The following is a 26,788-nucleotide window of genomic DNA, read 5'->3' on the forward strand; positions in this document are numbered from 1 at the left end:
CACAAAGGGTGAACGTGTGGCTTTTAATGTTAAAGAGAACTTGCAGATCTGTAAGAGGCCTGAGTTCAAATATGTTTTAAAAGCTGTGTGACTGGGCTTCCCTGGTGGCGCAGTGGTTGAGAGTCCACCTGCCGATGCAGGGGACACGGGTTTGTACCCCAGTCCGGGAGGATCCCACATGCCGCAGAGCGGCAGGGCCCGTGAGCCATGGCCGTTGAGCCTGCACATCTGGAGCCTGTGCTCCACAGCGGGAGAGGCCACAACAGTGAGAGGCCCACATACCGCAAAAAAAAAAAAAAAAAAAAAAAAAGCTGTGTGACTTCTACTAGATCACTTGACTTCTCTGTGCTGGCCTTCAACGTAAAAGTGGGGCCGTGTACTTTCTAGGGGTTATGGTGGGGATGAAAGCTCAACGTTTGAATGAGTTCATAGGTGAAGAATGCCTGGCACACAGTAGGCGCTCAACAGGTGCTACCTGTCCTTGGTGAGCTGCAGTGAACACCAAAGGGGTGATGTCTGGCACCCTCCTCCCTACTAGAGTCAGAGACACAAGCACCCAACTGCTAAGAAGGGGCGGGGTTTGTCTATGGTGTCCCCAAGTTCGCTTCCCCTTCCTCGTTCCCTGTGTGGCCCTTAAGGAGGGTGGTATTTGATATCCAACCCCGGTATCCAAGTCTCCTAATAAGGCACAGACGACAGGAGCTTCCCATCATTTTTTTATATAAAACAAAACGGCCCCAGCCGAGCGGCAGGAAGAAAAGATTCGAAACATGAGTATGTACATCGATGGTAGAAGGCACAGCGGGTCCATGTGGAGTGAGGAGTGGGGGGTGGGGCTGGGGGCAGCAGGTTACACAGGTCTCAGCTGAAGCCACGGGGGAAGAAATAAAGTGCGTAGGTCCTGGGGCACCCCCCGTGGCCCAGAAGCAGCAGCCAACAGCCCCCCTCTTCCCGCCTCTGGCAGGGTTCAGTTGAGTGTGACACGGAGGTAGGAGGTGGGCACGTAGCCCTCACCTCCCTGTTTCCGCCTGACCCGGGTCCAGCCGTCGCCTTTATCTTCTTCCATGAGACTGAGGTCCTCGCCCTCGGCCATGGAGATGGTGCCCTCGCTGGACCCTGTCACGGGGGCGGCAGTGGGCTCAGGTCTGCTGGAGGCGGATCTCAACAGAACCCAGCCCCAAAGACCGCCCCCAAAGCCACCGATGCGCCACCCAGGCTGTCCTTACCTTCAAAATGGTAGATGGCCACACAGTGACCTATGGGGGATGCAGGCTCCTCCTCAAAATCTTCATCGAACTCCGTGTAGATGGGAGCATCCTGACCCTCCTCGGACGGGGGCTCTTCAGAGCTGGTTGGAGAAGGCAAAGCAGGTGAAGACAGGCTCACCCGGGGTCCGGGGACAGACCCACACCGGCCTCCCTGCTCACCTCTCCTTATCCTGTGATCCGTTGTTGCTGTTGCTGCTGCTGTCTGGTGGGGCGCTGGCTGGGGGGTCTGGAGGCCGAGTGTGCCGGCCCAGGGTGTCCCCCCGGTTGCTTAGGACCCGGCTCTCGGCTTCTGCCAGCCAAGCCTGAGAGGAGGGGACCGCACAGTCAGCTCCAGGGCCAGGCTCTGGGGTCAGCCCACTCTGGCCTGGAGGTTTCCTGAGATCACCCATGCACACCCAAGGCAGTGATGAGAAACAGCTGAAGCAGCCCCCCCAATACCTCCCTGTCCCCCTCCCTCCCCCAAGAAGTGACTCAGCCAGGCCTGCCGGCCCCGCCCCTCCCCAGGGTCTTCCCTGACCTCATACTTCTGTACTTCCAATTTCAGACGTTCGATGTTGTTCAGGGTTTCTGTGATCCGGGGTTCCAAGCTGGCCGGGTCCCCCATCTGGGGTGTCTTCTCATATACATCCTTCATTTTCTTCAAGGCCTCCCTAGGGTGAGACAGACGGAGGAGAAAGAATCCCATGTGATTTAACAAACAAAAAATGTGGGCTTTGCTTCAGGGAGCTCAGCCAGTGCTTCATAGCTTGGGTTCAAATCCCAGGGTGGGCATTTCTTAGTTATGTGAGTTTGGGTTAAGTTACTGAAACTGTGTCTCAGTGTGCTTGTCTGAAAAAGAGAATAATGGGATCTATATAGCTATGTCTATATATCTCCTGGGAGTTGTTGTGAAGATGAGAACAGTGCCTTTATGTATTCAGATATATATTGAGTGCATACTACATACCAGGAACCTGTCCTAGGCATTAGAGATATAGCACTAAACAGGACAGTCAGGGTCCTACCTCTACTCACAATCTCTCAGGAAAACAGGAATTCTAATGATGCACGTAAGGGGTTTAGAATGGTGCCTGGCATACAGCAACACTCTCTAAACGCTAAGTATTACTATCATTAGTCCCCTGTCCCTACTTCCTCCATGTAATGGTTACAAGCATGGTCCTCTGGACTATGTCAAACCTGGGTTCAACTTCTTTCCAGTCCTAGTACCTGATGTACATGACAGGTGAGGAAACTGGAAACAACTAGAATTCAAGGCCAGTCCGCCTGGACTCCAGAGCATGCACCCATAATCCCCCCATGATAAAAACTCAGGAATGATAGAGTTCTCGAATGGAACTTTACACCAATAAAAGCCGCTTTTGTACAAGAAGTTCTGTGCAAACGGCAAAACATCATTTGGCTGTCTGTCCACAAGTGGCAAACGTCATTCTTATTATGTAAGAGGACTGGGAAGAGAATCTTGTTGCTTGGAAAGAATGAGTAAAGATTTTCTTTTTTTAATCTGGCAGGTTTCTTTATCGTTAATACGTTAAGTGCTTTGAGTTATTAAATGAATAACCATATGCTTCTTTTTCTTTTAGCCAATTAATGAAGTAAGTGAGACGGATAGATGTTTTGATATTGAACCATCTTTGCATTACTGGGATAACACCCGAGTGATCATGATTTTTTTGTGGTCTTTTTTTTTTTTTAACTGCAGTAAAATATACATAATATAAAATTTCTCATTTGAGCTATTTTTAAGTGTATGGTTCAGTGGCATTAAATTCATTCATGTGGCTGAGCGATCACCACCACCGCGTGATTTTTTTTTTTTTTAATACGCCATTGGACTTGCTTGGCGAGGATTTTGCAATCTAAGATCATAAGTTAATTAAATAAGTCCATAATTTTACCTTCTTGAATTCTTGCTAACCCAATTTTGGAACTGAGATTCCACCAGCCTCCTAAATGAGCTGGCAGCTTTCGCTCTTCTTCTGTTTGTTGGAATGACTTATGTAAGATGGGAAGTCACCATTTCTTTTAAGTGTGGTAGGAATCACCTAGAAACCCACCAGGGCCTGGAATTTGTCGGGGAGGAGATCTTCGAGTATCATTTCAATGTAATTCATTTATTATTTCACCTTGTTCCTTACCTGCCCACCCCCTCACCTTACCTCTGGTCGATCTCCTTCTGTAGTTCACGGTTCCGTTCTTCCAGCTGCTGCTGAAGCCGCTTTCTCTGCTGCTCCGGGGGCAAGTGGCTGAAATCCTCGGTCACCACTGTCTGCAAGGTGGAAGAAGGCTGAGCTCGGGAACACAGAGTCTGAGCTTCCAGGGTCTAAGACATGACTAAGACACACCAAGTCCACCTTCCTCCCCACCCAAGGTTCTTGGGGGGCAAGGCCATGCACAGAGCAAAGCAGGTCCAGGTGGGGCCGTGGAAGGAGGGGGCCCAGCCGGCGGCAGGAAGCGAGCCCAGGGTCCCGCCACCCGGCCGCTGGGCAGGCTGGGGCCGCCCACTCCTCCTCCCCCGGAGGCCTCACTTACCCCACGGCTGCCTCGAAGGCTGCGGAAGGATGCTAGCCGCGGTTTGACTGACTTACTGATCTCACTCAGTATGGCCAAGGGGTCGAGGCCGGAGCGGGGGGACGGGGGTCCGTTAGGTAATGCCGAGGGCAGGGGGCCCCCCAGGGGGGAGAGGGGTGGAGGGCGCGGCTACCAGCAGGGGCCAGGGAGGACATGGGTCAGGAGGGGCAGGAGGACGTAGAGAACAAGGATGGATGAACGGAAGGACAATGGATGCAATAAAGAAAAAGGGGAAAAAAACCAAATGGAGAAAAGAAAAGAAAAAAAAAAGTAAGAAAACCACAACTCAAGATGCACAATCACACACACAGAAAATGCATGCAGAGAGCAACACAAAAATCTGGGAGGTGGCAGGAGGGCATTAATTAGATTGTGAGCCAGAAGGCCAGATCCCTCCCCCACCCTCCACCTCCCTGGCATCCTATGTCCAGTTTCTAGAATGGAGACTGGGGGTACAGGGAAGCCCATGTTTCTTGTCCCCCTCCCCAGCTTTCTGGGCTCACAGTCTAGAAGATGGAGGGAGAAGCATGCAGGAATCAAGGTCTCAGACAAATATGGGGCCATAGACGTCAAGGGCAAACTGAGAGAAGGGTCAAAGGCATGAAATACCAAAAGGGTTACAGCTGGGGTTTAAGCTGGGGGACGGTACGTATAAACTGAAGAAGGGTATCAAAGTATACACCAAGAGGGATCCGAAGTATAAAGCAGGAGTCAAAAGGTATAAACTAGGGACATGGGGATTGTCAAAGGTGTAAGAAGCCAAGGGTGTCCAGGTATGTGCCTGACACTGAAAGCTAAAGATCCCAAGAAAAACCAGCCTAAGGGTGGGGCGCCCAGAGATGCACCGGAGGATTGGAGTGACCCAGGGGGAGTCCCTAGGGCTGGTGTCCCAATCCCTCACCCAGCCCTGAATACCCAAAGCAGTTCTTCTCCCAGCATCCTGAGAAGCAGCAGACAGACGCCACAGGCCCCCCTCCTTGCCCCCCACTCCCCAGCCTCAGGGGACTCCCAGGCCAATTGCCCGGCCGCCTTCCTTCCCTCCAGCCCGGGCCAGCAGCCAAGAGAAAAATTCCTGCCCAGGACTCAGCGTTCCGGCGGCTGGGGCTGACTCAGTGGGGGCCCCTGCTGTCTCCACTCACACCCATCCCCTCCACCCCAAGGGCCCCGGTCCCCACCTTGTTCCTCTTGCTGAAGGGCCAGCGCTTAGCTCGGCTGCGGCCGGGGCCTCGGAGCTCAGGCCGTCCATCTGAGGGGGTGCCCAGGCTGCTGTCCGAGGGCACGCGGTTCATGGGCTGGCTGAAGTCTTCAAATTCCACGTCGCCCGGGCGGGCAAAGCCTGACTTGTGCAGCTCGATTAGGACCTGGGAGTCCTGGGGGAGGGGATGGTGAGGGGCAGTCAGGGGAAAGACTGGGTGCCTAGCCTTTGGGCTTCTCCTCCTGCCCTCTCCCACCCCCCCGCCCCTGTGGTCCACTGGGACCAGGCACCCACGTTCTTGGCATCCACAGCATCCGCGGCCACCTTCATGCCCTCCAAACACTTGGCGATGATGGGTACCACCTGCAGCTCAGCCTCGGACAGGAGCCTGTACCCAGCCCCCAGGTGGGTGGCCCGCCGCTCGTCCATGTCCTGCAGCTTCTGCGGGGACAGGGGTGTGGGGTCTCAGGGGTGCTGATGGAAGGGCCGGTGGCAGAGTGATTCACTACACGAGCATGATGGAGACCCACACTGGCCCCAGCCCCAAGCCCAGTCTGGCAGGGAAACACAGAATCGAACACAGAGACTTCCAGCTCAGCGTGGTCAGGGAAGAAACAGGAGGCCAGGGAGATTTCAGAGGAGAATTTGAGGACCTCCCCTCCCCTTGCCTAGGGAGTCAGGAAAGGCTTCTCAAAGGAGGTGAAGCCAGGGATTTCAAGAAAAAGCAGACCCAGCACCAATACTGCCAGTCCCAGGGCTGGGACAGAGAGCAGAGTACAAGGCTGAAACAGAAGAGGGGAAATTCGAGATCTTTCAGAGGTGTTGTTAGAGTTGGGGCTTGGAAGAATAAGCAGGAGTTGCAAAAGGAAAGAAAGACAAATCTGGCAGAAAGAACAGCTTGAGTAAAAGCGGAGCACACTTTGACTATTTGTTTCTAATTCCTTCTCAATTTAGAGATTAGGGCATTACAGCCAGGGTTTTGACAAATGTGTAGGAGTTGGTTAACTCTGAGGTTTCAGGGGCAAGGTGGGGCTGGGGGTGTGGAGCACTTACATTAAAGATCTGGGGCATCTGGGAAAAATAGAAGTGAGCCTGGTCTCGGTTGAAGCGCTGTAGTTGGGCTGCATATTCATTTTTGCTTTCTTCTGCCATGTGACTCCGAAGGTGGGCCTGTTGCTTGGCCTGAGGAATATCGAGGGGGGGGTCATGGCCCAGTTCCAGCCTTGCCCAACCCTGACCCCCAAGCGTGTCTCAGACCCCACAGGCACCTTCTCCACATCAGCCTTGGTGGCATTGATATCCTGGTCCAGCCGCTCGGCCGTCTGAGCTGCCTTCTCAGCCTCCCGGCAGTCCCGCTCAAACTTACGCTTACTCTGTGTTGGGGACAGAACCAGAATGAAGGAGCCACCAACCAAAGTTTCACGGACTGGTGGGAAGTCACCCAGCAAATGGGGGTCGGGGCTGGAAACCCACAGCAGAGGTGGCGTCCTGGCCAAACAGGATACCTCTGTGGATTGGCAACCCTCACCCAGCTGCTCGGGGCCAGAGCCACGCTTCTCCACACCCACAAACTCACATTCTCTAGCTGCTTGAAGCCACTTTCCAGCTGCTGCTGGGCCCGACGGCCTTCTTGGAAGTGCTATGGAAAGAAGGGGTGATAAGGCTCACCCTGGTTTCAGGGGCCCTTGGGAAATCCCAGAGAGGGGATCACCCACCATCTTTCTCTCCTGTTTCATCTCCTGTGAGTACTTGGCCAGCTCGAGACACACGTGGACACTGAGGTTCTCGGCCACCAGCTCCCGCTGGCCCGCAAAATCATTCACCTCCTGGAGAATCTGCACAAATGACTGTTGCTGGCTGAACCTGGGATGCGGTGGAGGGGGACAGGGGCTGAGGGTCAGGGTCCCCAGGAGCCACATGCCCCAGGACCCACCTCTGTATGAGAAAGTGTGAGCCCCAAGACATTCACCCCAGAAGCAATGATGTATTCTGGTCTGCATCCCCAACCCTTGGGGGGGACAAAGGACTCACAATTCTCAGAATTTGGGGGGTTTTAGAAACGGGATATGATGCTTACGCCACCTTTTTGCATCACCCTAGTGGTGTCAGCGGCAGCATCCTGTAACCAAATACTATAAATTTTTTTGCAAGGAGAAATATTAATGTCCACGCTAAGTGGGATAAAAACCAAGACCGCAATGAACGGAATAAACATCAAGTCAGTTCAGGTCGGAGGTTGCCTCCAAATAAGTGACCAAAAGAACTTTTGATTTCTAGAGCTTTTTGGATTCTGGACCTGGGGACCTGGAATAAAGTGAAATGGTCTGGGCATTGTTTAAACACGTTATCTTAATCTTCACATGAGCCCCTACAAGGACATCATCATCATCCCCAATTCACAGGAGAGGAAAACAGAGGCATAAAACTTAAGTCACTTGCCCAGAGTCATTCATTTAGTAACTGTTGGAGCCTCTCCCATTTAACAGGGGAGGAAAATAGAGGCGGAGAACTTGAGTCAACTGGCGGAAGCAGTTTGGCTGGAAAGTAGTGGATTTAGAATTCCAACACAGGTAATACGGTTTCTGCATCCAAGCTCATACCTCTAGGTGGAACTGGGGTGAGAAGTGAGGGGTCTGTTTGGGTGGCCCAGCTTGAGGGAGAAGAAGTGGCTCCCATACCCCCTGCCCTCCCAAATCTAGCCCTGCATCAATCCCCTCTTCATTCTTACTTGGATTCTGGGTCATCTTTGCCAGGTCTTTTAGGCATATATTTTTTCACCAGGCTCCTACGGAGAGAGGCAGGAAGGCTGAGCCCCCAGCCCTCCAACCGCTCCCCCTAACCCCAGGGCGAGGCCACCCTAGGGTCTCACCGCAGCTGCTTTGCATAAGCCTGCTCCACCTCCGTCCGCTCTTTCACGAACTTCACGTATCTGTCCAACAGGTCCAGACCCCACTGCGTGTGCCGCTCGAGCACCTCAAACTGATCCTAGCGGGGCATTGGGAGGACTGGGGTCAAGACCTTGGGACCCCACAGCCTCCGACCAAGCGGCAGGGGAGCCTCCAGGCTCCAAGCTCCAAGAAGGCGTGGTTTCCCGGCCGCGCCCCGGAGCGGCGCGGGGGGAGGCAGGAAACCCGCGGGAACCCCCTCCCCTTCCCGGGAAGGGCCAGGGAACAGGGGCGGGGCCCCAGCTGGACTACAGGGTCCCCTCTCCCGACGTCCAAGAGAGGTGTGGAATGGGACACGGCCACTCCCCCTGCCCCAGCTCCCCTAATCCCCCCCAGATTCCAGAAAATCCGGCCGGCCCGGCGTGAGTCAGGGCCAGAGGCGCAGGGTTCCCTGCAGCCTGGGGGGCCTCTGAATGGCCAGAGGGTGGGCACCAGGTTCCCCCGGTTGCCATGCTTCCCCGGGTGCCCCGAAGGGTGACTCAGTTTCCCTCACTGATTCCACTGCGCCTCCAAAAGAAATCCCAGCATTGGTGTGGGGGGCGATCTAGTTACCCTGGGACACCCAGGAACCGAGGAGTGCCACCGTCCCCAGAAAGAGGAGGGGTCAGAGGTCCCGGCTAGGAAAGGGGAAAATTTCTGGGACTTCCAGGGCACAGGTTCGAGGCGGTCAGGTGGCGGCCCCTCCCAGTGCCTAGGGCGGGCTGGGGGAGGGGGCTGAGGCCGAACCTCGCAGCCCCCTTCCCCCTACAGGGTCCCAAGCCCCTGGTTGTTGATTATAGGCAACGTGAGGGCGGTCTGTACTTCCAGGTCCCACGTGGGGTTGATAGTGGCCAGAGGGTCCCCTCCCCCGCCCCAGTCGGACAGGCGGAGGGCGGGCAGGGGCCCAGGGGCCGTAAGATAAGCCGCCGGCCCAGTCAGGGCGCTCAAAATAGGTGACCTCTCCCGGCCGCTCCGGCCTGGTCCCAGGACTTCTTTTGCCCTCCTCACTATGAACCCCGTACCTCAGTTTCCCTACGCCGCTCCGGCAGGGTCGCCCTCCGCTCCCGGGCGTCCTGAAACGCCCTAGGAAACTCCGAATGAGGGCGGAAAGCGGGGATTCCAAGGGGTCGGTGGAAGGGAAAGCGCAGAGACCCCTCTAGGGTACTGCAGGGGCAAAGCGGGGGTCTGGACCCCAGGAAGGGAGGAACTTGGAGCCGGGCGGATCGGACTCACCCACAGTTCGGTGCCCCAATCCATGCTGCTCCCGCCGATGCCAACGCCGCCGCCGCACCCGGTCCCCACCGCCCGCCGCCGGGAGACTCAGCCAGGGCGCTGAGCCCGGCCCCGCCCCGTTAATGCCCCGCCCACTCCAGGCTCTGCCACGCCCCATAGGCTCTGCCACGCCCCCGCCCGCGCGGAGCTCCGGCGCAGCCCCCTAAAGGTGAGGCACACCCCAGGAGGCGGGGCCCCACAGACGCCCCGCCCCCTCTTAAAGGAACGTTGCCGCCCGAAGCCACTGGACAGACTCCTTAAAGGACCCCCACCCATTTTCCAAATCCCTTAGGACCCTCTTGTCCTCCCCACACCTAACCCGCCCTGGATTGTTTTTCCTTTCCTTTTTCCTTTCAACCATTCATTAAAGGGCCAAGACACTAAAACCCCAACCCAAGAGGTTCTTCCCCCACCCCATCGCAGGGAGAAGCTGAGGTCACCTCGCTCTTGCGGGCCGGCCCGGCTCCAGACGTCTACGTTCGTCCCACTAATGGTCTGGTCCCTCCGGCCACAGGGCGGATGGGAGGACTTCGATCCTGTCCAGGACGCGCCTCCACCAAGGCCTGGTCCATTAGCGCCCCCACCGCATCCTGCCTCCTTCCCCAAATCTGCGCCTGGAAACTAAGGACGAGCTGTCCTTGGGGCGCCGGGCCCAGGCCTTTCCCCGGCTCCCGTCCAGTTCGAGCCTGCACCTGCCCATTTTCCAGTTGCATCCATTAAGGCACAATCAGTTTTAATTGTCTGCACCGACCCTGGGATTCCGACTCCACCCCCGACGCCCCTAGAACCCTGGGGCTTGGAAGTCTGTCGTCCCTGTCATAAAAGTCTGTTCACACGTTGTTAATCCCTTTGAGGCACTGGGATGAAAGGGGAGAGATCCTAGTAGCAACCTCCTTCATCCTCTCCCTCTTCTGGTGCTTTCTCTTTGGCTACAGAGGTGACAGTCGCCCTGCTGGGGCTGGGGGCTCCGGGCCCCCGGGTACAAGTTAGGCTCTGAGCCCGCAGGCTCCCAGTACACAAAACCGAGGCGCCCAGGAGGATCGCTCCAGGAGTCCACACTGGGACAGATGGCTCTGCGAGGACCTGGCCCCACCTGCTGGTGGCTTCTGAGTTAGAAAACTTCAAATTACAAAGTAGACGTGCTCCGGAGGTTAGAGGATCAGATCGAATCAGGAATTCAGCCTGGGGTCTGGAACTCAGTGGCTCAGCCTGGGAGTAGGGTCTCAGCCTCTAAATGAAGCTGGGATTCATCCCAGGTTGGCACCACAGTTGGGATGGAGTCTGACTGGGATAGGAGGCTTAGCAGAGGGGTCAGCCACCCAGTCGAAGGCCTGGGACTCAAACTAAGGTCCACAGGTCAGTCCTAATCTGAGGTCAGTCCAGGTGGAAGCTCAGCCAGAGATTAAGGCTCAGTATAGGCTGAGGGTAGTAGGGGGTCGGGGAGTCTAAGTTTCGGCGGAGGTCAGGGCTCAGCTGCAGGTAGGGGGCTCAGGCTGGGGCCGGGATTCAGCCTGACTCAAGACCAGCCTGGGATCTGGGGATGGGCCTCCAGTTGCCTCACTCCAGGACAGAAGGGTCCACCTAAGGCTGGTGACTCAGCCTGGGATCATGGGTCATTGTAGGGTCAAGATTTAGCTTGGGGCCAGGTTTTGGCCTCTCTGTGGATCAGGAAGATTAGGAGAACAGGACAGGCTTTAGCAAATGCATGTGTTTACCAAAAGCCTGAGCTTTGGCTGGAAGCCACATCCCCGGGGTAAGAAAGGGGACGTCCGTCCTTAGGGATACTGGGAAGTGTAGTTTATTGAACGTCCCCTTGAGCTGTTTCTGGGTAATGTAGTTCTGAACGGGTCTGTCAGTTAAGAGTGGATGGAGGAATTCCCCTTTAGGGGCCGGATATCAGATCCATCACAATTGGTTGGATGGACTGTTTATCAGAGTACATCCGGGGACAATCTTTCTAGTGATTGGTGAGTGTGGAGGCGGGGTTAAGCGATATCAGCACTTCCATTCGGGGCTCGGGCTGTCCATTTGGTGTCGTACAGGGTGCGGGCTCGAGAGGAGGCGATTACTGATTGGTTGAGTGGGCTGAAAAAAGCTGAAGGGTCGGCCCCCACCGTGCGGCGATTGGCGGGCTTGAGGGCGTCAGAGGCGGTGTCGGGGGAGGCGTTGGCTTCAGAGATGGCCGTGAGCGAGAGGAGGGGGCTCGCCCGCGGGAGCCCCGCGGAGTGGGGGAAGCGGCTACTTCTGCTGCTGCTGTTAGGCCGTTGCTCTGGGCGCATCCACCGGCTGACGCTGACGGTGAGTCCCGCCGCGCGGCGGTCTGGGGTGTGGGTCGCAGCTTTGGCCCGGAAAAGCCCCTGGCTTGGAGTGGTTTCGCCCGGATGGAGCGGTCCGGCGCCCCCCGCTTCCAGGTCCGGAGTGGTCTCGTCCGAGGAGCCCCCTCGGTCCTCCTGTTGGAGTTGCCTGGCCCGCCGCGCTGTAGTCGGGCCCCGCCCACCGGGGGGGGGTTCATCTCCGGAGACGGCGGACTCTGAGTCCTCTAAATTCTTGGGATTGCTTTGGGGACGCTAGGGACCCTTGACGCCACCCAGGGAAGTCCCTGGGGGTTCTAGAATAGTGTCCTCTGGGTACTCACTGGGTTCTTGGGGGCTCAGTTGGAATCTAAACATTTTCCGGGAGGTGAGGGCCAGGCACCCCAAGATGCGTAACTCTGCTCTCCGGGTGATGCTTACCCAATAGGGAGACTTCCAGGTATCCCAGACTTTCGAATCCTGGACTCTCCGAACAGTGGCCAGAGGATCCGGAGCCAGCCTGTCCCTGCCTGGGATTAAGGTTATGGCCTCCAGAGCTGGCCCTCTCAACCTCTCCCGTCACCCTTTGGACCTGTCCTAAATATAGAGATACCCAGAGGGGCCCGAAGCCCTTGGGGGAACCTCATGCTAGAGCCCTGGGGCTGGGCTGGTGGGAAGTCTGAGGTGCCTCTCCCTTCTTGGTCTCTGGCAGGGGGAGAAGCGAGCAGACATCCAGCTGAACAGCTTTGGCTTCTACACCAACGGCTCTCTGGAGGTGGACCTGAGCCTCCTGCGGCTGGGCCTCCAGGAGACAGATGAGAAAGCCCCATTGGTGAGGGGCTTTGAGGAGTTTGCTGGAGGAGGGAGAGGTGCACAAGTTTCTGAGCTCCGCCCCCCTCCCCCCGCCCCAATTCTGGATTCACATCCTAGCTCTGCCTCTCACCCATATGATCTTGGGCAAGTCCCTTGATCTCTCTGAGCCTGTTTCCTCATGTGTAACTTGGGAATAATAATTTCTCATGCAGTACGTGCCAGGCACTGAGCTGGGGGGAGGGGAGCCTACCAGTGAACAAGACAGCCCCAGTTCCTGCAGTCGAAATGAGAAGTTAGTGTTTATTGAACGCCCGCTGGGTACCAGGTACCATGCAAATCTATTTCCATGAGTCTGTTCTGTCATAGCCACCTCTCAGGGATGCTGTGAAAATATTACACCTGTAAAGCCAATTTTACAGGTGTTTACACAGACTCAGGGGCATGTGGCTTACTCAGAGTCCAAGAGCCTGAATGTATATCCAAGTGTGTTGGCTTCCAGAGCCCAAGGCAGGGAGCCATGAACATTCTATTTAATTTATTTTTTACATCAACATTTTAAATGGGGGGAAACAGGGTGGGTAGGTCGAGGACCAGCGAAGGTCTCCCTGAGGAAGTGACATCCCAGTCAAGGGGCAAGGATGGTTAGGAGTTAAAGGAAGAGGGTTGGGGGGCTGGGGGCAGATGGGAAAAGTCAGTGAAGTGAGTGAACACGGAATCTCACGCTTAGTAGGCTTTGAGGAAATTCGAGGTTACGTTACTATTGCCACTGATAGAGGTGGCTTGGAGGTCCCTGCTGGTGTCCCTCACATCATCTCTTTTTCTTGCCAGGTGGGGTTCAGTCTGACCCGTATTCGATCTGGCAGTGTTCCTTCCTATTCAGTGAGTGGAGGGGGCAGAGGTGGAGGGGGGGAGGGGGGGAGTGTGGAGGGGCAGGGGTGGTGGAAGGGCAGGATGGTCTGTCAGCATCTGGAACCCAAAGATCCCTGTCCTTTCCCAGAGGGGGGAGCAGGGAGAGACCCTCCCTTGCCCGGGGGGATGGGGAGGAAGGCAGAGTGAGGCTGGACCAGTGGGAGGGGGTGACGAAGGCTCCCTGCTGCCCACTCTCCAGAGCCGGGACCCTCATGACTGTCCTCTCCGGAAAAACAGTAGCAACCTTCTGGCTGTCTTCCTCATCAACACCAAGGATCTGCAGTGAGTTGGAGGGCTGGCGGCTCCCCTAGAGAGCCGTCATTGGGGTTTCCCTGGTTGTGCTTCCCACATGAGCTGATCAGGTGGAATCAGAACCAGCCAGAAAGAACCGTGACTCCTTTGGAGAAAGCCACTCGCTTTTTTTTTTTTGGCCGCACCACGTGGCTTGTGGGATCTTGGTTCCCAGACCAGGGATTGAACCCGGGCCCTCGGCAGTGAAAGCACCGAATCATAACCACTGGGCCACCAGGGAATTCCTGTCACTCGCTTTTTAATTTTGCCTTCAAGCCTTCTGATTATGGGAGGGAGAGAGGGGAGGAGTGCCCAGGCAGTATTCGGGTCTCAAGGCAGAAGACCCAACACAGAGGGGTGTTGTGAGAATTAATACAAGTCATTTGTGCGTGTAGGATGCACCTTGTGCGCCAGGCAGCATCCTGGGATCTCTACAGGTGTTAACTCATTGACTGCTCAGACTGTTATTATCCCCATTCTAAAGATGAAAACACTGAGGCTGAAAACTGGGATTTGAACCCAGGGTCCAAAGATACTCTGTTGCCTCTCTGTATGTACAGCATTTTCTTTTTAAATAGTGTGTACTTCAGTAGAATGAGTGACTTAATGTCACAGGAAGTGACAACTAATCCTCGGTACAGGCAGCTCAGGGATGCAGCAGCCATCTTGATGGGTGGTGGCCAAATGCTGCAACTTGGGGACCACTGATGGAGCCCGACGCTGAGCCCCAGAGGGCCCGAGGGGCCACTGAGTCCCTCAGCAGAGCAGGTGTGCCTGACCCCAGCCTTCAGCCTCCCAGCCTCATCCCACAGGGTCCAGGTACGAAAGTATGGGGAACAGAAGAAGCTGTTCATCTCTGCCGGGCTCCTCCCCGAAGCGCCCTCCGAACCAGAGCTCCCGAAGTCAGAGCACAGGGTCAACCCCAAGGTGGATGGCGGTGAGTCAGGGTGGCCATGCGGGCATGGAGGGGCGGGTGGGCAGGGCCGCTCCACACGTCCCGCCCATCATTCTGCTGTCTATCTATCTCTAAAGTCACCTGCTTGCCCCTGGCAGGGACCACTACTGCACCCGACAAGGCCAAGTTGAAACCCACAGGGTCACAAGCCGACCAGCAGGTATGGGGAAGCCAGGGCAGGAGGGAGGAAGCCCCGCCCCCAGGGGGGGCCGGCTGATGCTCCATGGAGGTCCTCTGTCCCCTCAGGGCATTGGTGGAAAGGACCAGGACCTGGTATTGGGCCTGGGCCATCTCAACAACTCCTACAATTTCAGTGTGAGTGTCCGGGGGTGCCTGCAGCCCCTCCCCTCCACAGAGCGGGGACCACCCACGCTGAGGCCTCCTCTCCCCTCTGTCTGCCCCACCTCCCAGTTCCACGTGGTGATCGGCTCGAGGGCCGAGGAAGGCCAGTACAACCTCAACTTCCACAACTGCTACAACTCGGTGCCGGGCCGAGAGCAGCCGTTCGACATCACGGTGAGCAGGGGTGAGGAGGGTGGGCAGCAGGTTCGCGGAGCGCTCACGCCAGGCCAGGTACTCCGTGCCCATTTGGGAGACGGGAAGACTGAGGCTCAGAAACAGGGAGTCGGCCAGGGAGGGAGCGGGAGAGCCGCAGACTCACACTCAGGGCCCCGCAAGTCTGGAGCTAGCGCGCAATCCCCCTGCCCACCGCTGTCCCCTCCCCAGGTAATGATACGGGAGAAGAACCCCGAGGGCTTCCTGTCGGCGGCGGAAATCCCCCTCTTCAAGCTGTACATGGTCATGTCCGCCTGCTTCCTGGCCTCCGGCATCTTCTGGGTGTCCATCCTCTGCAAGAACACGTAATGCCTTTGCCCCTGGGGGTTCCCCACCTCCCCTCATCACACCTTCCCACTCCTACCCCTGACCGATGCCCTCCCACTCTCTTCTGTCCCCGACCCCGCTGCCAGGTACAACGTCTTCAAGATCCACTGGCTCATGGCAGCCCTGGCTTTCACCAAGAGCGTCTCTCTCCTCTTCCACAGTGTGAGAGCCTTGGGCCGGGAGCAGGATGGGGTGGGCTGGGGTGTCAGGGGCCAGGAAAAAGCCCCTACAAGCCACTCCTCAAATCTCTGCAGACCCTGGGCTTGGGAGTTCCATTTGTCCATACATTTGTCCATCCATTTTATCACCGTGGCCGGCTGTGCATCCAGTCCTGTCCAGCTGTCTGTGGGTCCAGCTATGAGTGTCCACCGGGCTGATTGTCTAACTGTCCATCCACCCGACTGTGACCTTCCCTCCATTGTCATGGCTGTGACTGTCCAGCCATCTGTCCGGCCGCCGTTCTGGCTGTGACTGTCCCTTTCTCAGTCCATTCACCATCCTGATCGTGACCTTCTGTTCGGTCCACTTCCTGGCCACCCATCCGACAGTGACTGTCGGTGTTCCCAAACCACCACCACCTCCATCCCCCCGTCCATCCGTCTGACTGTCCATCCGTCCATCCACCTCCAGATCAACTACTACTTCATCAACAGCCAGGGCCACCCCATCGAGGGCCTCGCTGTCATGCACTACATCACGCATCTGTGAGTGCCCTTCTCTGCCGGGGGCAGGCGGCGGGCAGGGGAGGGCCGGGCCCCCGAGTCTCAGCACAGCCCCTGCCCGCCTCCGCCAGGCTGAAGGGCGCCCTCCTCTTCATCACCATCGCCTTGATCGGCTCCGGCTGGGCCTTCATCAAGTACATCCTGTCCGACAAGGAGAAGAAGGTCTTCGGGATCGTGATCTCGCTGCAGGTGCACATGGAGGCCCCAGGGTGGGCAGGTGGACATGAGTGCAGGCTGGGCCCACCCACTCCACCCACCCCACCCCCGCCCCGCAGGTCCTGGCCAACGTGGCCTACATTGTCATCGAGTCCCGTGAGGAGGGCACCAGCGACTACGGCGTCTGGAAGGAGATCCTCTTTCTGGTGGACCTCATCTGCTGCGGCGCCATCCTCTTCCCCGTGGTCTGGTGAGGACCCCCACCCGACCCCCTCCCCTGCAGACACGGGTGGAGGCAGTGCTGACTGCCCCCCACGTCACCCACTCGTTCCCAGGTCCATCCGGCATCTCCAGGACACGTCTGGCACTGATGGGAAGGGTGAGCTGTGCCCTCGGCCCTCGGCCCGCTCCTGGTCCCTCTTGCTGACCCCTGGATGCCCCTTCCATCCCCTCTGACTGCCTCTTCCTGCCTTTCCACCCCCTCACCATCCTGGGACATCCCCCTCCACGCTATGCCCCTGAGACACTCACCCAAATGTCCTCCTGTCCACAGCCCTTCTCCACCCTGTCCCCTTCGTCCTGCCCCCCGCCTCCTTCCCTTGACCCCCACTCTCTGTGCCTACCCCTCAGTGGCAGTGAACCTGGCCAAGCTGAAGCTTTTCCGGCATTACTACGTCATGGTAGGAGCCCTGTGCTCACTTGGGAAGTTTGGGAGGGGGAACAGCCAGCCCACTGGCACACCCACCCTAACCCCTCCATCTGCAGTCCCCCGGAGCCCCGCCCCCCGCCCTCTGCCCATAATCCCCAGCCCCCCTCCCCAGGCATCCCCAGGGGTCCCTCAGCCCTGTGCCCACCCGTGTCCCTGCAGGTCATCTGCTACATCTACTTCACACGGATCATCGCCATCCTGCTGCGGGTGGCCGTGCCTTTCCAGTGGCAGTGGCTGTACCAGGTGAGCACTGAGGCCCCAGGTAGGGCGGAGGGTGGCCCAGACAGTGGAGGTGGAGGTGGGGGCGTGTGCCTGACACTCCCACTCTGCCCCCTTGGCCCCCAGCTCTTGGTGGAGGGCTCCACTCTCGCCTTCTTCGTGCTCACGGGCTACAAGTTCCAGCCCACAAGGGATAACCCGTACCTGCAGCTGCCCCAGGAGGACGAGGAGGACGAGGAGGATGTGCAGATGAAGCAAGTGTGAGCCCTCGGGCTGGGGTGGGTGGGGCTTGGGCAGCAAGGGGCCTGGAGGGCGGGGCTGTGGGGCAGGTGGGTGGAGCCTGGGGCGGGGCCAAGAGGCTCTGGGGTAGGTGTGGTGGGCTGAATGGGCGGGGCCTGGCTCCCCTCAGCTCACGGATTATCTCCTTAACTGTCTGCCTGCAGAATGACCGATTCTGGGTTCCGGGAAGGCCTGTCCAAAGTCAACAAAACGACCAGCAGGCGAGAGCTGTTGTGATCATGTCCCTTCCTCGGACACTCCTTCATCCCCCTTCATCCCCCTCTCTTCACACATTCCCTGCTCCGGCTTCTCCCAAAGAGCGTGTGGGGAGGAAGGGGCCAGTGCTCACAAGGCATCCAGTTCCCTGGGACCTGAGTTCCTGGAGCTCATTCAGAAGAAGACAGACAGCCCCCCTCCCTCACAGATGTTGAGCACCCTGTTCCCACTTGCAACTGTACAATAATGACCGATCTGTTTTGCTACTCCAGTTTCTTGCCTTTCTGGGGGTTGAGAACTAATGCAGGGGTTTGAAATTGAGAGATCCGTTGGGGGCACGGGGCGGGGAGAGGTTGCAGTATCCATTGCTTTGCACATTCAATAAATGTTAATTGAGCGACCACTGCGTGCCAGGCCCTGTGCCGGGTCCTGAAGACAGAGCAGTGACCAGGACCCATCCGGTCCCAACACTCAAGGTGTCACCAGATGGTTCCATCACAGGGCCCTGACCCAGCCTGGGGAATCAGAGGTGAGCAGAGAGAGTGGGGAAAGACACAGGCCCAGATGAGGGGACAGCGTGTGCAAAGACTGGAGGGGAGGAAAAAAATGGTGACTGGGTGACTCCTAAGTGGCTCAGGCTGAGTGCTGTATTCTAAGGCTTCTATTCTAAGGCTTCCAGGGTCTTTAACTCTTGAAAAGCTTATGAGGCACAGAAAGGCTATGTAACTTGCCCAAGGTAACACAGCAAACAAGTTGTTAGAAGGCTCAGGACTCAAAAACACCAGCAGTCTGGTTCCAGAGCTGCCCATTCCCACTGCGTGCACTGCCCCTCTGCACCTGGACTCCCTGCCACCAAGCCTCTTGACCTTGCCCCCATTTGCTGTGTGACTGTTAAGTGGTTTAACCTCTCTGTTTCCTTGCATGTAAAATGGAGACCCCATAGAGTTGAGCATCACACATGATAATGGGAGTCTGGCTCAGCACAGTGCCCTGCAACACAGGCTGACCGTTCATGGATTTCTCTGAACCTTGAGGAGTTCAGAGGAGAGATGCACCTGGTCACACACCTGCACACACACCTGTGGGCAGACCGCCACGATGCATTTCTTCCCCCACCCCACTTCACTCTTTAACTAGAACGCTCTGAACCTATTTTGGAGCTCTGAAAAATACTCCTTGGTGGGGACCACAGGCATGGGCCAGGGGGAGGGAATCAGGCTGGGGTCAAGGCTTCCTGTAAGCGGAAATGTGTCTAACTAGGGCCCAGATGAATATATAGCCCAGCCAGACAAAGAAGGAAGTGGGAAGGCATTGCAGACTGAGGAAATTATGCAGCAAGGCAATGCCCAGAATAGCTTGCAAGCGCCACTGCAGGTCTGGCTTGGCCAGTGGGAGGGCAAGAGCAGCTGGCAGAAGCCTAAAAGCAGGCAGACGCACTTGGACTTGATTCTGGGGCCCACGGGAGCCAAGGAAGAGTTTAAAGCAGGGCGGGACGTGGTAGTACGGGGATGGCGTTTTACACCACGTGCATGCTGGGGTGGGCAGTAATGGCTCTCCCAAGTTGTCCCCGCCCTAATCCCCAGAGCCTGTGACTATGTTCCCTTACATGACGAGAGGCACTTGGCAGGTGGGATTCAATTAAGGATCTTAGAATGAGGGATGATTCTGGATTATTCGAGTGGGTGCGTTGTCATTACAAGGGTCCTTTTAAGAGGGAGGCGGGGGCTTCCCTGGTGGCGCAGTGGTTGAGAGGCCGCCTGCCGATGCAGGGGACACGGGTTCGTGCCCCAGTCTGGGAAGATCCCACATGCCACGGAGCCCGTGCTCCACAACGGGAGAGGCCACAACAGTGAGAGGCCCGCGTACAGCAAAAAAAAAAAAAAAAAAAAGAGGGAGGTGGGAGGGTCAGGATCAGAGAATGAGATGTGATGCTGTAAACAGGCTAGTATGATGTGCTTTGAAGATGGAAGAAGGGGCCACTAGCCAAGGAATGTAGGCAGCCCCTAGAAGCTGGAAAAACCCAGGAACGGATTCTCCCCTAGAGCCTGCAGGAGGAACACAGCCCTACTGACACCTCAGTTTCAGACTTCTGCCCTGCAGAACTGCAGCATACTAAATGTATTGTTTTCCAGTGTTTTTGTTTGTTTGTTTGTTTTTGTTTTTCTTGGCTCAGCGGCCATGGATCACGGGCCCAGCCGCTCCGCGGCATGTGGACCAGGGCACGAACCCGTGTCCCCTGCCTCGGCAGGCGGACTCTCAATCACTGCGCCACCAGGGAAGCCCAATAAATGTCTTGTTTTAAGCCACCAGGGCTGTGATCATCTGTTATAGCAGCAGTCAGGAACTCATACGGTTTAGGAGCACAAACTCTGGAGCCCAGCTGCCGGGTTCAAATCTCAGTTCTTACCAGCTAGAGGATCTTGGGCAAGTGGCCAAAGCCCTCAGTTTCTTTATCTGTAAAACGGGGATAGTAATAGCACCTAAGGCATTTGGAATAAACAAGTTAGATGCATAAAATCGTTAAGATGCTGTAGCTGAGATGTTCACAGTCATTAGCGCATATTCCTGTATCATGCATCATAATTTTATAGAAAGAATGCAAAGGTGTGTTTTAGAAAAAAAAATGCCCAGTTGCTGTGGACTAGATGACCTGGAAGAGATGAGTTTACAGCAAGGAGGCCGGGACCTTAGGGATGGAGAGAAAGGATGGGTTGGGAGAGACAGCCTAGGGATCACAGGGCTGCTCACAGGGGATGGATGAGGGAGAGGGAGGAAGCGGGCGGGGGCGGGGGTGGAACTCTGGCTTGGAGGCCCGGAGGGACTGTCACCGAAATAAGACAAGAGAGAAGAGGAGCAGGTGTTAGTAAAAATAAAATTCAAGTACATTGTGCGCTGGCCATGTGCTGGGCACTGGACTCAGCTTGCCTGATGCCACGTGCTGTCACCCCAAGACTCAGAGGGAGGTTCCATGGCTGTGAATGTCTAATTTACAGATGAGGAATCGAGGCTGGGAGAAGGCAGAGCTGCAGTTAAAACCTCTGGCCCGGAATTCCCTGGTGGTCCAGTGGATAGGACTCTGCATTCTCACTGCGGTGTCCTGGGTTCAATCCCTGGTCGGGGAACTAAGATCCCACAAGCCCTGCTGCGCAGCCCAAAAAAAAAAGGGTCCCTGGTGCCCAGGCCTCTGCTATGCTGTGTGAGGTGGTGGAGGGAAGGAGCCAGAGGGCAAGTGGATGGGTTTAATCAGGTCAAGGTTAACCACAAGTTAATGAGTAATGAGTTGGGAAGGGGAAGTCCGGGCTGCTGGTGGGGCTGGGAGCTGGATGGCGGGGGTGGTTGGAAGCAGGGCCTGGCTCTGGGTCCTGGAGGAAGATTCCCAGAAAGCAGTGTAGCACCCATCCTGGAACCGGCGGGGGTCGTGGGGAGGGGGAGAGGGGGGTCTCTGCTGCTCCCTGGCGTGGCGGCGCCTCTATGGGGAAAGGGTGGGGATGGGGTACATCCGGGAGATAACGGCACTGAGACAGGTGCAGGGGAGGGGAAGGGGGTACCTGGGCTCCCCCCACCTAGAAATCATGCCCATTTTTCCCTTTATTCTCTCTTTGCACCCCAGCTAGGGTTGCCAGACAAAATACAGATGCCCAGTTAAATTTGAATTTCAGGCAAATAACAAATACTTTGTCAGTATGAGTTTCCTAGAGGGAATTCCCTGGCGGTCCAGTGGTTAGGACTCCGCGTTTCCAGGGCAGGGGGCCTGGGTTCGATCCCTGGTCGGGGAACTAAGATCCTGCAAGCGGAGTGGCACAGCCAAAAAAAAAAGAGTCTCCTAGATATCCCACTTAGAACCTGCCCAGCAGCCTCACTCTCCCTCCTTCTCTCTCTCCCCTGCTGGCTTATCTTGCCCGCCATCGCCCTCCCAAACTTCTGGGCGCAAATGTCCATTCCCCAGGAAAAAGCCTGGAAGAATTCCTCTGGTTTCCTTCCCTTCCAGGAGACCTTGGTCCACTTTCACCTCCATCCCTCTGGTCAATTCTTGGAGGTCATGGGCAGGACCCTTCCCAGACCTCCACCACCATGGCCATGAGCCTTCTCTCCAAGCCCAGGGCTCCAAGCCATCTGTGTTCCCTTAATTGTCAAAACAGCAGGAACTACCATCAGTCCCATTGCTCAGATGTACTAACAGAGGCTCTGGGGTAGGAGCAGCCAGGCTTGCAGGGAGACCGAGGCCAGCAGGAATTCCTTCTCAAGGTTGTTAAATCACAACCCTGAATGCTTTAAGGATATAATGAAACCAGGAGACTGGGTGGGTATTTTGGTGGGGGGAAAGGGGAGGAAGGTAAATATTGGGGTTTGGGGGAATCCTAGCAGGTGGCCCCCTTCCCAGTTTCAGAAGTGGAACCCCATATCTGGAAAGTAAGCAGGTGTTTGCCTCATCCGCCTCCTCTTCCAAAGAAAGGGTGTCGCAATCAAAGTAGACACAAGCCAGGTTTGTTCTACTGCTCCACGCCACCCCCTACTTGGCGCACGGGGGCATGACCAGGAAAATGGCACGGTTTACAGGAAATCAGAGTGAGGTCCCCGTTAACCCCTTCAAGGAAGCTTTGGAAAACAGCCCTCCAGGGGTCTGGATCCCCCATCAACACACCATCCCCCTCCGACACCTGACTTCACATCCCCCCTTCCGCCAGATGCCCAACTTAAAATCAAATTAAAATGACACCGAGGCAAAAATACAAAGTTTTGCCAATATGCCCTCAAGGGGAGGCCATGAGGAAATTGGCGATTCTGTGCAGGGCCGGCAAGTATGCAAATCAATATAATTATGGAGGAGAATTTAGCGCTATCTAGCAAGATTACCGTTGCACGCAGGCTTTGATCCAGAATTATCTCTTCTCGTTGCGATAAGAACCCTTTGAAGTTGCTGCTGTTATAACCCTACTTTACAGGAGGAAACTGAGGCTCAGGTGGTTATCAGTAAGTTGCCCAAAGTCTACCACTTAATAATTGTGAGAGCTGGAAATAATGCAAGCTCAAGATTACTCCCTGGAGGGAGTGTGGTTTTGTAACAATAGGAAGTCTGTCTGTCCACCAGTCTGGTTACTTCCACACAATGTAATACTAGGCAGTTGCCTGTAAGAACAAGGAAGCTCTCTGAGCACTGATATTAAACAATGTCTAAGGTATATTGTTTATGAAACAGCAAAAGGCGTAACCCAGGGAGACCAGAAGAAAGAGTGTGCAGAGCTTTGCTGATGTTTGCTTTTAAAACGTGTGAACATTTGTAAACACATAAGATACCTCTGGAAAGAAACACAAGATTTGGTTACATGGTCATGTCTGAGACCCTGACGGCTAGCGATAGGAGCAGGAGGAAGGTTATTTTTAGATGCGGAACCATAGGAGTCTGCAAAAAGTTAAATACATTTTTTAATAATAATAATAATATGCTAAGAGGTTGCTGATGTAACACAAAAGCTAGCCATGGGACTTTCCTCAATTATGACTTTTATAAACCATCACAGCCACTCAGGCCTCTTTTTTTTTTTTTTTTTGGCCACAGCTTGAGGCATGGGGGAATCTCAATTCCCCGACCAGGGCTTGAACCCGTGACCCCTGCAGTGGAAGTGCAGGGTCTTACCCACTGGACCGCCAGGGAAGTTCCACTACTCAGGTTTCTTGATGAGAGGAGGTGAAGGGAGCTCCAGGCTCTCCTTGCCCTAGAAAACATTCTTACCTGGATGGTGAGCTCCTACACATACTTCAAAGCCCAGCTGAAATGTCCCCTCCTCCAAGAAGCCTTCCCTGACCCCCCAAGAAGCTGAGTTCTTCTCCACTGGGGAAGGCACTCCATGGGGCTACAAGCTTTGGTGCTGGACTCTGTCCCCCACCCCCACCCCAGCATGGAAGATTCTAGAAGTGGGACTCCAGCTGCCAGCATAGAGATGGACTCACAGGGAGGGTTTGGTGAATAAATGCACAGCCAAAAGTGGACTGAGGATCAGGCCCACATATCTGGGGTGGGGGGGCCCCTCTGTCCTCAATTTTCCTCTACTACCAAGTGGGTGTGACAGGGAAAGACCCCTGTTCACCAGCTGGCCTTGACCCTGAGGGAGCCCAGGGCAGGAGGCTGTTGTGTTCCTGTTGCAGGAGGACATGCCCTCGGGTTACTTACCCCAAGTTCATGCTGCCCCACAGACTGAAAAACTTAGTAAATACTATTGAGAAATCTGGGGCAGTACCAGGGAGTGGGGAGCCCATGGGGAGTGGAGGGCTGGGCTGATGAGGGAGAAAGGCGGGAGCTAGATAAAAGGCAGCCTCCAGCAAGCTCTGCTCACTCCTCCCCCTGCCCCTCTGTCTCTCTGTCCCTCCATCCCTCTGTCCCTTCACTGTCCTGGCACCATGCATCCTACCTCGGGTCCCAGTCTGCTGCTGCTGCTGGCCAGTCTCCCCCTGGCCCTGGGGGACCCCATGTGAGTAGTCACAGCCTGACCCCAAACAAGGCTGCTTCTGAGATAGGAGTGGGCATTTGTGGGTACAGGTCCCTGCAAGTTTAGGGCGCATGCGCGGTGTTGGGTGATTCTGTGGACGGGAAGTTTGGACTTCATAGGATCTGGGAGTTTGTAGTTTCAGGATTTAAGGGTTTAGGGATTTCGTATGGGTGTATGTGAATGAGGAGGTGGAGTTGGCTGTATTTATAGGTCTGGGGTGCTAGAGGTTTAGGGAGAAGTTTAGGGTGTTCCAGGGTTGGGTGTTTAGAGACTTGGGGTGTTTAAAGATTTAGGGGTCAGGGCTCCCAGAGTTGGTGGTTTTGATTTGAAGGTTCAGGAGTTGATGGGATTTGAAGCCCCTGAGCTGTCTGCCGGTCACCAGATCCCCTGTGGGAACAGGGGCTGGGGCAGAGCGCTAACCGGATAGGGCTGGCATCTCGGGCTCCAGGCATGACAGCTCCATGCCCTGTGCTCCCCTCTGGCAGGTATTCCATGATCACCCCCAACATCCTGCGTCTGGAGAGCGAGGAGACGGTGGTGCTGGAGGCCCACGAAGGGGAAGGGAATATACCAGTCGCCGTCACTGTCCACGACTTCCCGTCCAAGAAACAAGTGCTGTCCAGCGAAAACACCGAGCTGAACAGTGCCAATGGCTACCTGGGCACCGTCACCATAAAGGTGGGCACGCACGGGGAGCCCAGCCCCGCTGACACCCCACCCCCTCTTTGAGCGCTCCGGCTGCTGAGCCCCTCCTCCCTCTCTGAGCCCCACCCACGCTATCTGAGCCCGGCCCCTTCTGTCTGAGTCTCCTCCCCATTCTGAGCCCCTCCCCTCTCTGAATCTCCGCCCCTTTTGAGTCCCTCCCTTTGCTGAGCCCCTCCCGCTGCTTCTTCCAGTGCTTTCTCTGAGGTGCCTCCACCTTTTTTTTTAAACTTTTTATTTTATATTGGGGTAGAGTTGATTAACAATGCTGTGATAATTTCAGGTGTACAGCAAAGTGATTCAGTGATACATATACCTGTATATATTCTTTTTCAAGTTCTTTTCCCATTTAGGTTGTTACATAATATTGACCAGAGTTCCCTGTGCTATACATAGCCCCCTTATCTCTCTCAACTCCACCCCCTTCCAAGCAGGACCATCTCTGAGCCCCCCCCCATTTCTGAGCCCCTCCTCTCCAAGCCCCTCCCCCTCTAAGCCCTCTCTCCCTTCAGAGCCCCTCCCCTCTCTGAGTCTCCTCCTCTTTCGGAGTCCCCTTCCCGTTCTGAGCTCTCCCTCTTCTGAGCCCACTGTCTGATTCCCCCTTCCCATCCTTCCCTCTGACTCCCACCCGCTCTCTTGCCCTTGCCCTCTCTCCAAGTACCCTTTTTTTCCCCAGACTTTGGCAAACAAGGGAGACCAGGAGTGATGGGCAGGCTCTGTTGTGAAGAGGGGCAGGTGTGGATCCAGCCAAAGACAAGGGGCCCTAGAGCAGACGCCTAATAATCCCCTGTTCATGCCCAGATCCCGGCCAGCAAGGAGTTAAAATCAGAGAAGGGGCACAAATTCGTGACTGTCCAGGCGGCCTTCGGGAACGTCCTGGTGGAGAAGGTGGTGCTGATAAGCCTTCAGAGTGGGTACCTCTTCATCCAGACGGACAAGACCATCTACACCCCAGGCTCCACGGGTAAGGGTCTGGGGGTGGCTGGAGAGGGCCGGGGGCAGGGCTGGGGGGAGGGGCAGGGCCTCACCCAGCTCTCCCTTTCTCTCCCGCCTCGTCTCAGTCCTCTATCGGATCTTTACCGTTGACCACAAGCTGCTGCCCGTGGGCCAGACAGTTATCGTCAGCATTGAGGTACCAGCCAACCGGGGCCCCAGACCTACCCGGGGCAGAGACTCGGGGAGAGACAAAGAGATAGAGACAGAGAAAGGAGACACCGGCCAAAGCCCAGCAGCAGAGACCTAAAGGCAAAGAAATATGTAGAGGCACACAGATGGGGAGAGGGGGCGGGGGCCCGGGGAGACTACGTAGAGAGATGCTTGCGCCCGTGGATTCTGGGTCCCGATAAACCCCTGGTCACTGTTTGACTCTGGGCAGGTCACTTCACCTTTCCAAGTCTCCTTTTCCTCATCTGAAGATTGGGATAATGACAGACGCTAATTCTATGTAGTCTGTTCCGGCTAGTGCAGCCAGAGGGCGCTTGTGAGCACCCCCTCCTCTGCCCGCAGCGCTCCAGGGCTCCCACCTCCCTCGAGGTAAAAGCCCAAGTCCTCCCCGCTGCCCACTAGGGCTGGCCCTACCTACCCCGTCCCCTCCCTGCCCTCACCTCCTCCCTGTCTCCCCCTCGCTCACTCTGCTCCAGCCACACCGGCCTCCTTACTGTTCCTCCAACAGCCCAGGCACAGTCTGCCCCAGGACCTTTGCACAGGCTATTCCCCCTACCCAAAAAACCCTCTTCCTCCAAATTTCCGCACAGCTTGCTCCATCACCTCCTTCAAGTCTTTGCTTAAATATCCCCAGTGTCCCAGTTTTACAGTGAGACCTCTCTGAGCGCCCCATAAAATTGCAACACCCAGGGCTTCCCTGGTGGCGCAGTGGTTGAGAGTCCGCCTGACGATGCAGGGGACACGGGTTCGTGTCCCGGTCTGGGA

At 56.0% G+C, this 26,788-nt stretch overlaps 3 protein-coding genes across 8 annotated transcripts in view; 2 read left to right on the plus strand and 1 right to left on the minus strand.

Moving 5' to 3' along the window:
- Positions 1-709: 709 nt before the first annotated feature.
- TRIP10 (thyroid hormone receptor interactor 10) lies at positions 710-9,820 on the minus strand. 4 transcript variants are annotated; one of them, XM_070045114.1, is made up of 16 exons: positions 9,192-9,277; positions 8,981-9,041; positions 7,904-8,019; positions 7,763-7,819; positions 6,750-6,897; positions 6,611-6,673; positions 6,303-6,407; positions 6,088-6,216; positions 5,329-5,475; positions 5,015-5,209; positions 3,801-3,968; positions 3,428-3,537; positions 1,786-1,918; positions 1,428-1,570; positions 1,227-1,348; positions 710-1,116 (listed from the first exon to the last, which is right to left on the minus strand). In XM_070045114.1, the coding sequence occupies exons 4-16, from the start codon at positions 7,798-7,800 to the stop codon at positions 968-970; spliced, it is 1,650 nt and encodes a 549-aa protein (XP_069901215.1). In that variant the 5' UTR covers positions 7,801-7,819; positions 7,904-8,019; positions 8,981-9,041; positions 9,192-9,277; the 3' UTR covers positions 710-967. The 4 variants fall into 4 exon arrangements, with proteins under 4 accessions (XP_069901215.1, XP_069901216.1, XP_030735320.2 ...); XM_070045115.1 differs by lacking the exons at positions 8,981-9,041; positions 9,192-9,277 and adding an exon at positions 9,671-9,820; XM_030879460.3 differs by lacking the exon at positions 8,981-9,041 and having other exon boundaries at positions 9,192-9,307.
- A 1,569-nt stretch (positions 9,821-11,389) lies between these two features.
- Positions 11,390-18,018, plus strand: GPR108 (G protein-coupled receptor 108). Of its 3 annotated transcripts, none has more exons than XM_060297256.2 (18): positions 11,390-11,528; positions 12,234-12,353; positions 13,163-13,213; positions 13,443-13,525; positions 14,347-14,471; positions 14,588-14,649; positions 14,736-14,804; positions 14,901-15,005; positions 15,216-15,349; positions 15,458-15,533; positions 16,002-16,075; positions 16,165-16,282; positions 16,369-16,499; positions 16,585-16,628; positions 16,880-16,929; positions 17,118-17,201; positions 17,304-17,455; positions 17,621-18,018. In XM_060297256.2, the coding sequence occupies exons 1-17, from the start codon at positions 11,409-11,411 to the stop codon at positions 17,439-17,441; spliced, it is 1,584 nt and encodes a 527-aa protein (XP_060153239.1). In that variant the 5' UTR covers positions 11,390-11,408; the 3' UTR covers positions 17,442-17,455; positions 17,621-18,018. The 3 variants fall into 3 exon arrangements, with proteins under 3 accessions (XP_060153239.1, XP_030735318.2, XP_030735317.2); XM_030879458.3 differs by having other exon boundaries at positions 17,304-17,431; positions 17,621-18,017; XM_030879457.3 differs by having other exon boundaries at positions 17,304-17,437; positions 17,621-18,015.
- Positions 18,019-24,016: 5,998 nt separating this feature from the next.
- The window catches only part of C3 (complement C3), a 34,775-nt gene continuing 32,003 nt past the window's right edge, over positions 24,017-26,788 (plus strand). The window contains exons 1-4 of the mRNA XM_030879456.2: positions 24,017-24,139; positions 24,643-24,835; positions 25,661-25,823; positions 25,921-25,991. Coding sequence (XP_030735316.1) covers positions 24,069-24,139; positions 24,643-24,835; positions 25,661-25,823; positions 25,921-25,991 — 498 coding nt within the window. The 5' untranslated portion in view covers positions 24,017-24,068. The remainder of the gene's footprint in view (positions 24,140-24,642; positions 24,836-25,660; positions 25,824-25,920; positions 25,992-26,788) is intronic.

This window comes from Globicephala melas, chromosome 3, assembly GCF_963455315.2.
Source record: "Globicephala melas chromosome 3, mGloMel1.2, whole genome shotgun sequence".
Taxonomy (NCBI): Eukaryota; Metazoa; Chordata; class Mammalia; order Artiodactyla; family Delphinidae; genus Globicephala; species Globicephala melas.

Bases quoted from the DNA above. Each gene is read 5' to 3' on its own strand.
- GPR108 (XM_030879457.3), top strand. From the start codon at position 11,409: ATGGCCGTGAGCGAGAGGAGGGGGCTCGCCCGCGGGAGCCCCGCGGAG. The intron at 11,529-12,233 runs GTGAGTCCCGCC...GGTCTCTGGCAG, and splicing joins TCCACCGGCTGACGCTGACG to GGGGAGAAGCGAGCAGACAT. The intron at 17,438-17,620 runs GTGAGCCCTCGG...GTCTGCCTGCAG, and splicing joins GATGTGCAGATGAAGCAAGT to AATGACCGATTCTGGGTTCC.
- TRIP10 (XM_030879460.3), bottom strand. From the start codon at position 9,215: ATGGATTGGGGCACCGAACTGTGG. The intron at 6,898-7,762 runs GTAAGAATGAAG...ACCGCATCCCAG, and splicing joins AAAGATGACCCAGAATCCAA to GTTCAGCCAGCAACAGTCAT. The intron at 1,349-1,427 runs GTGAGCAGGGAG...TTCTCCAACCAG, and splicing joins GGATCACAGGATAAGGAGAG to CTCTGAAGAGCCCCCGTCCG.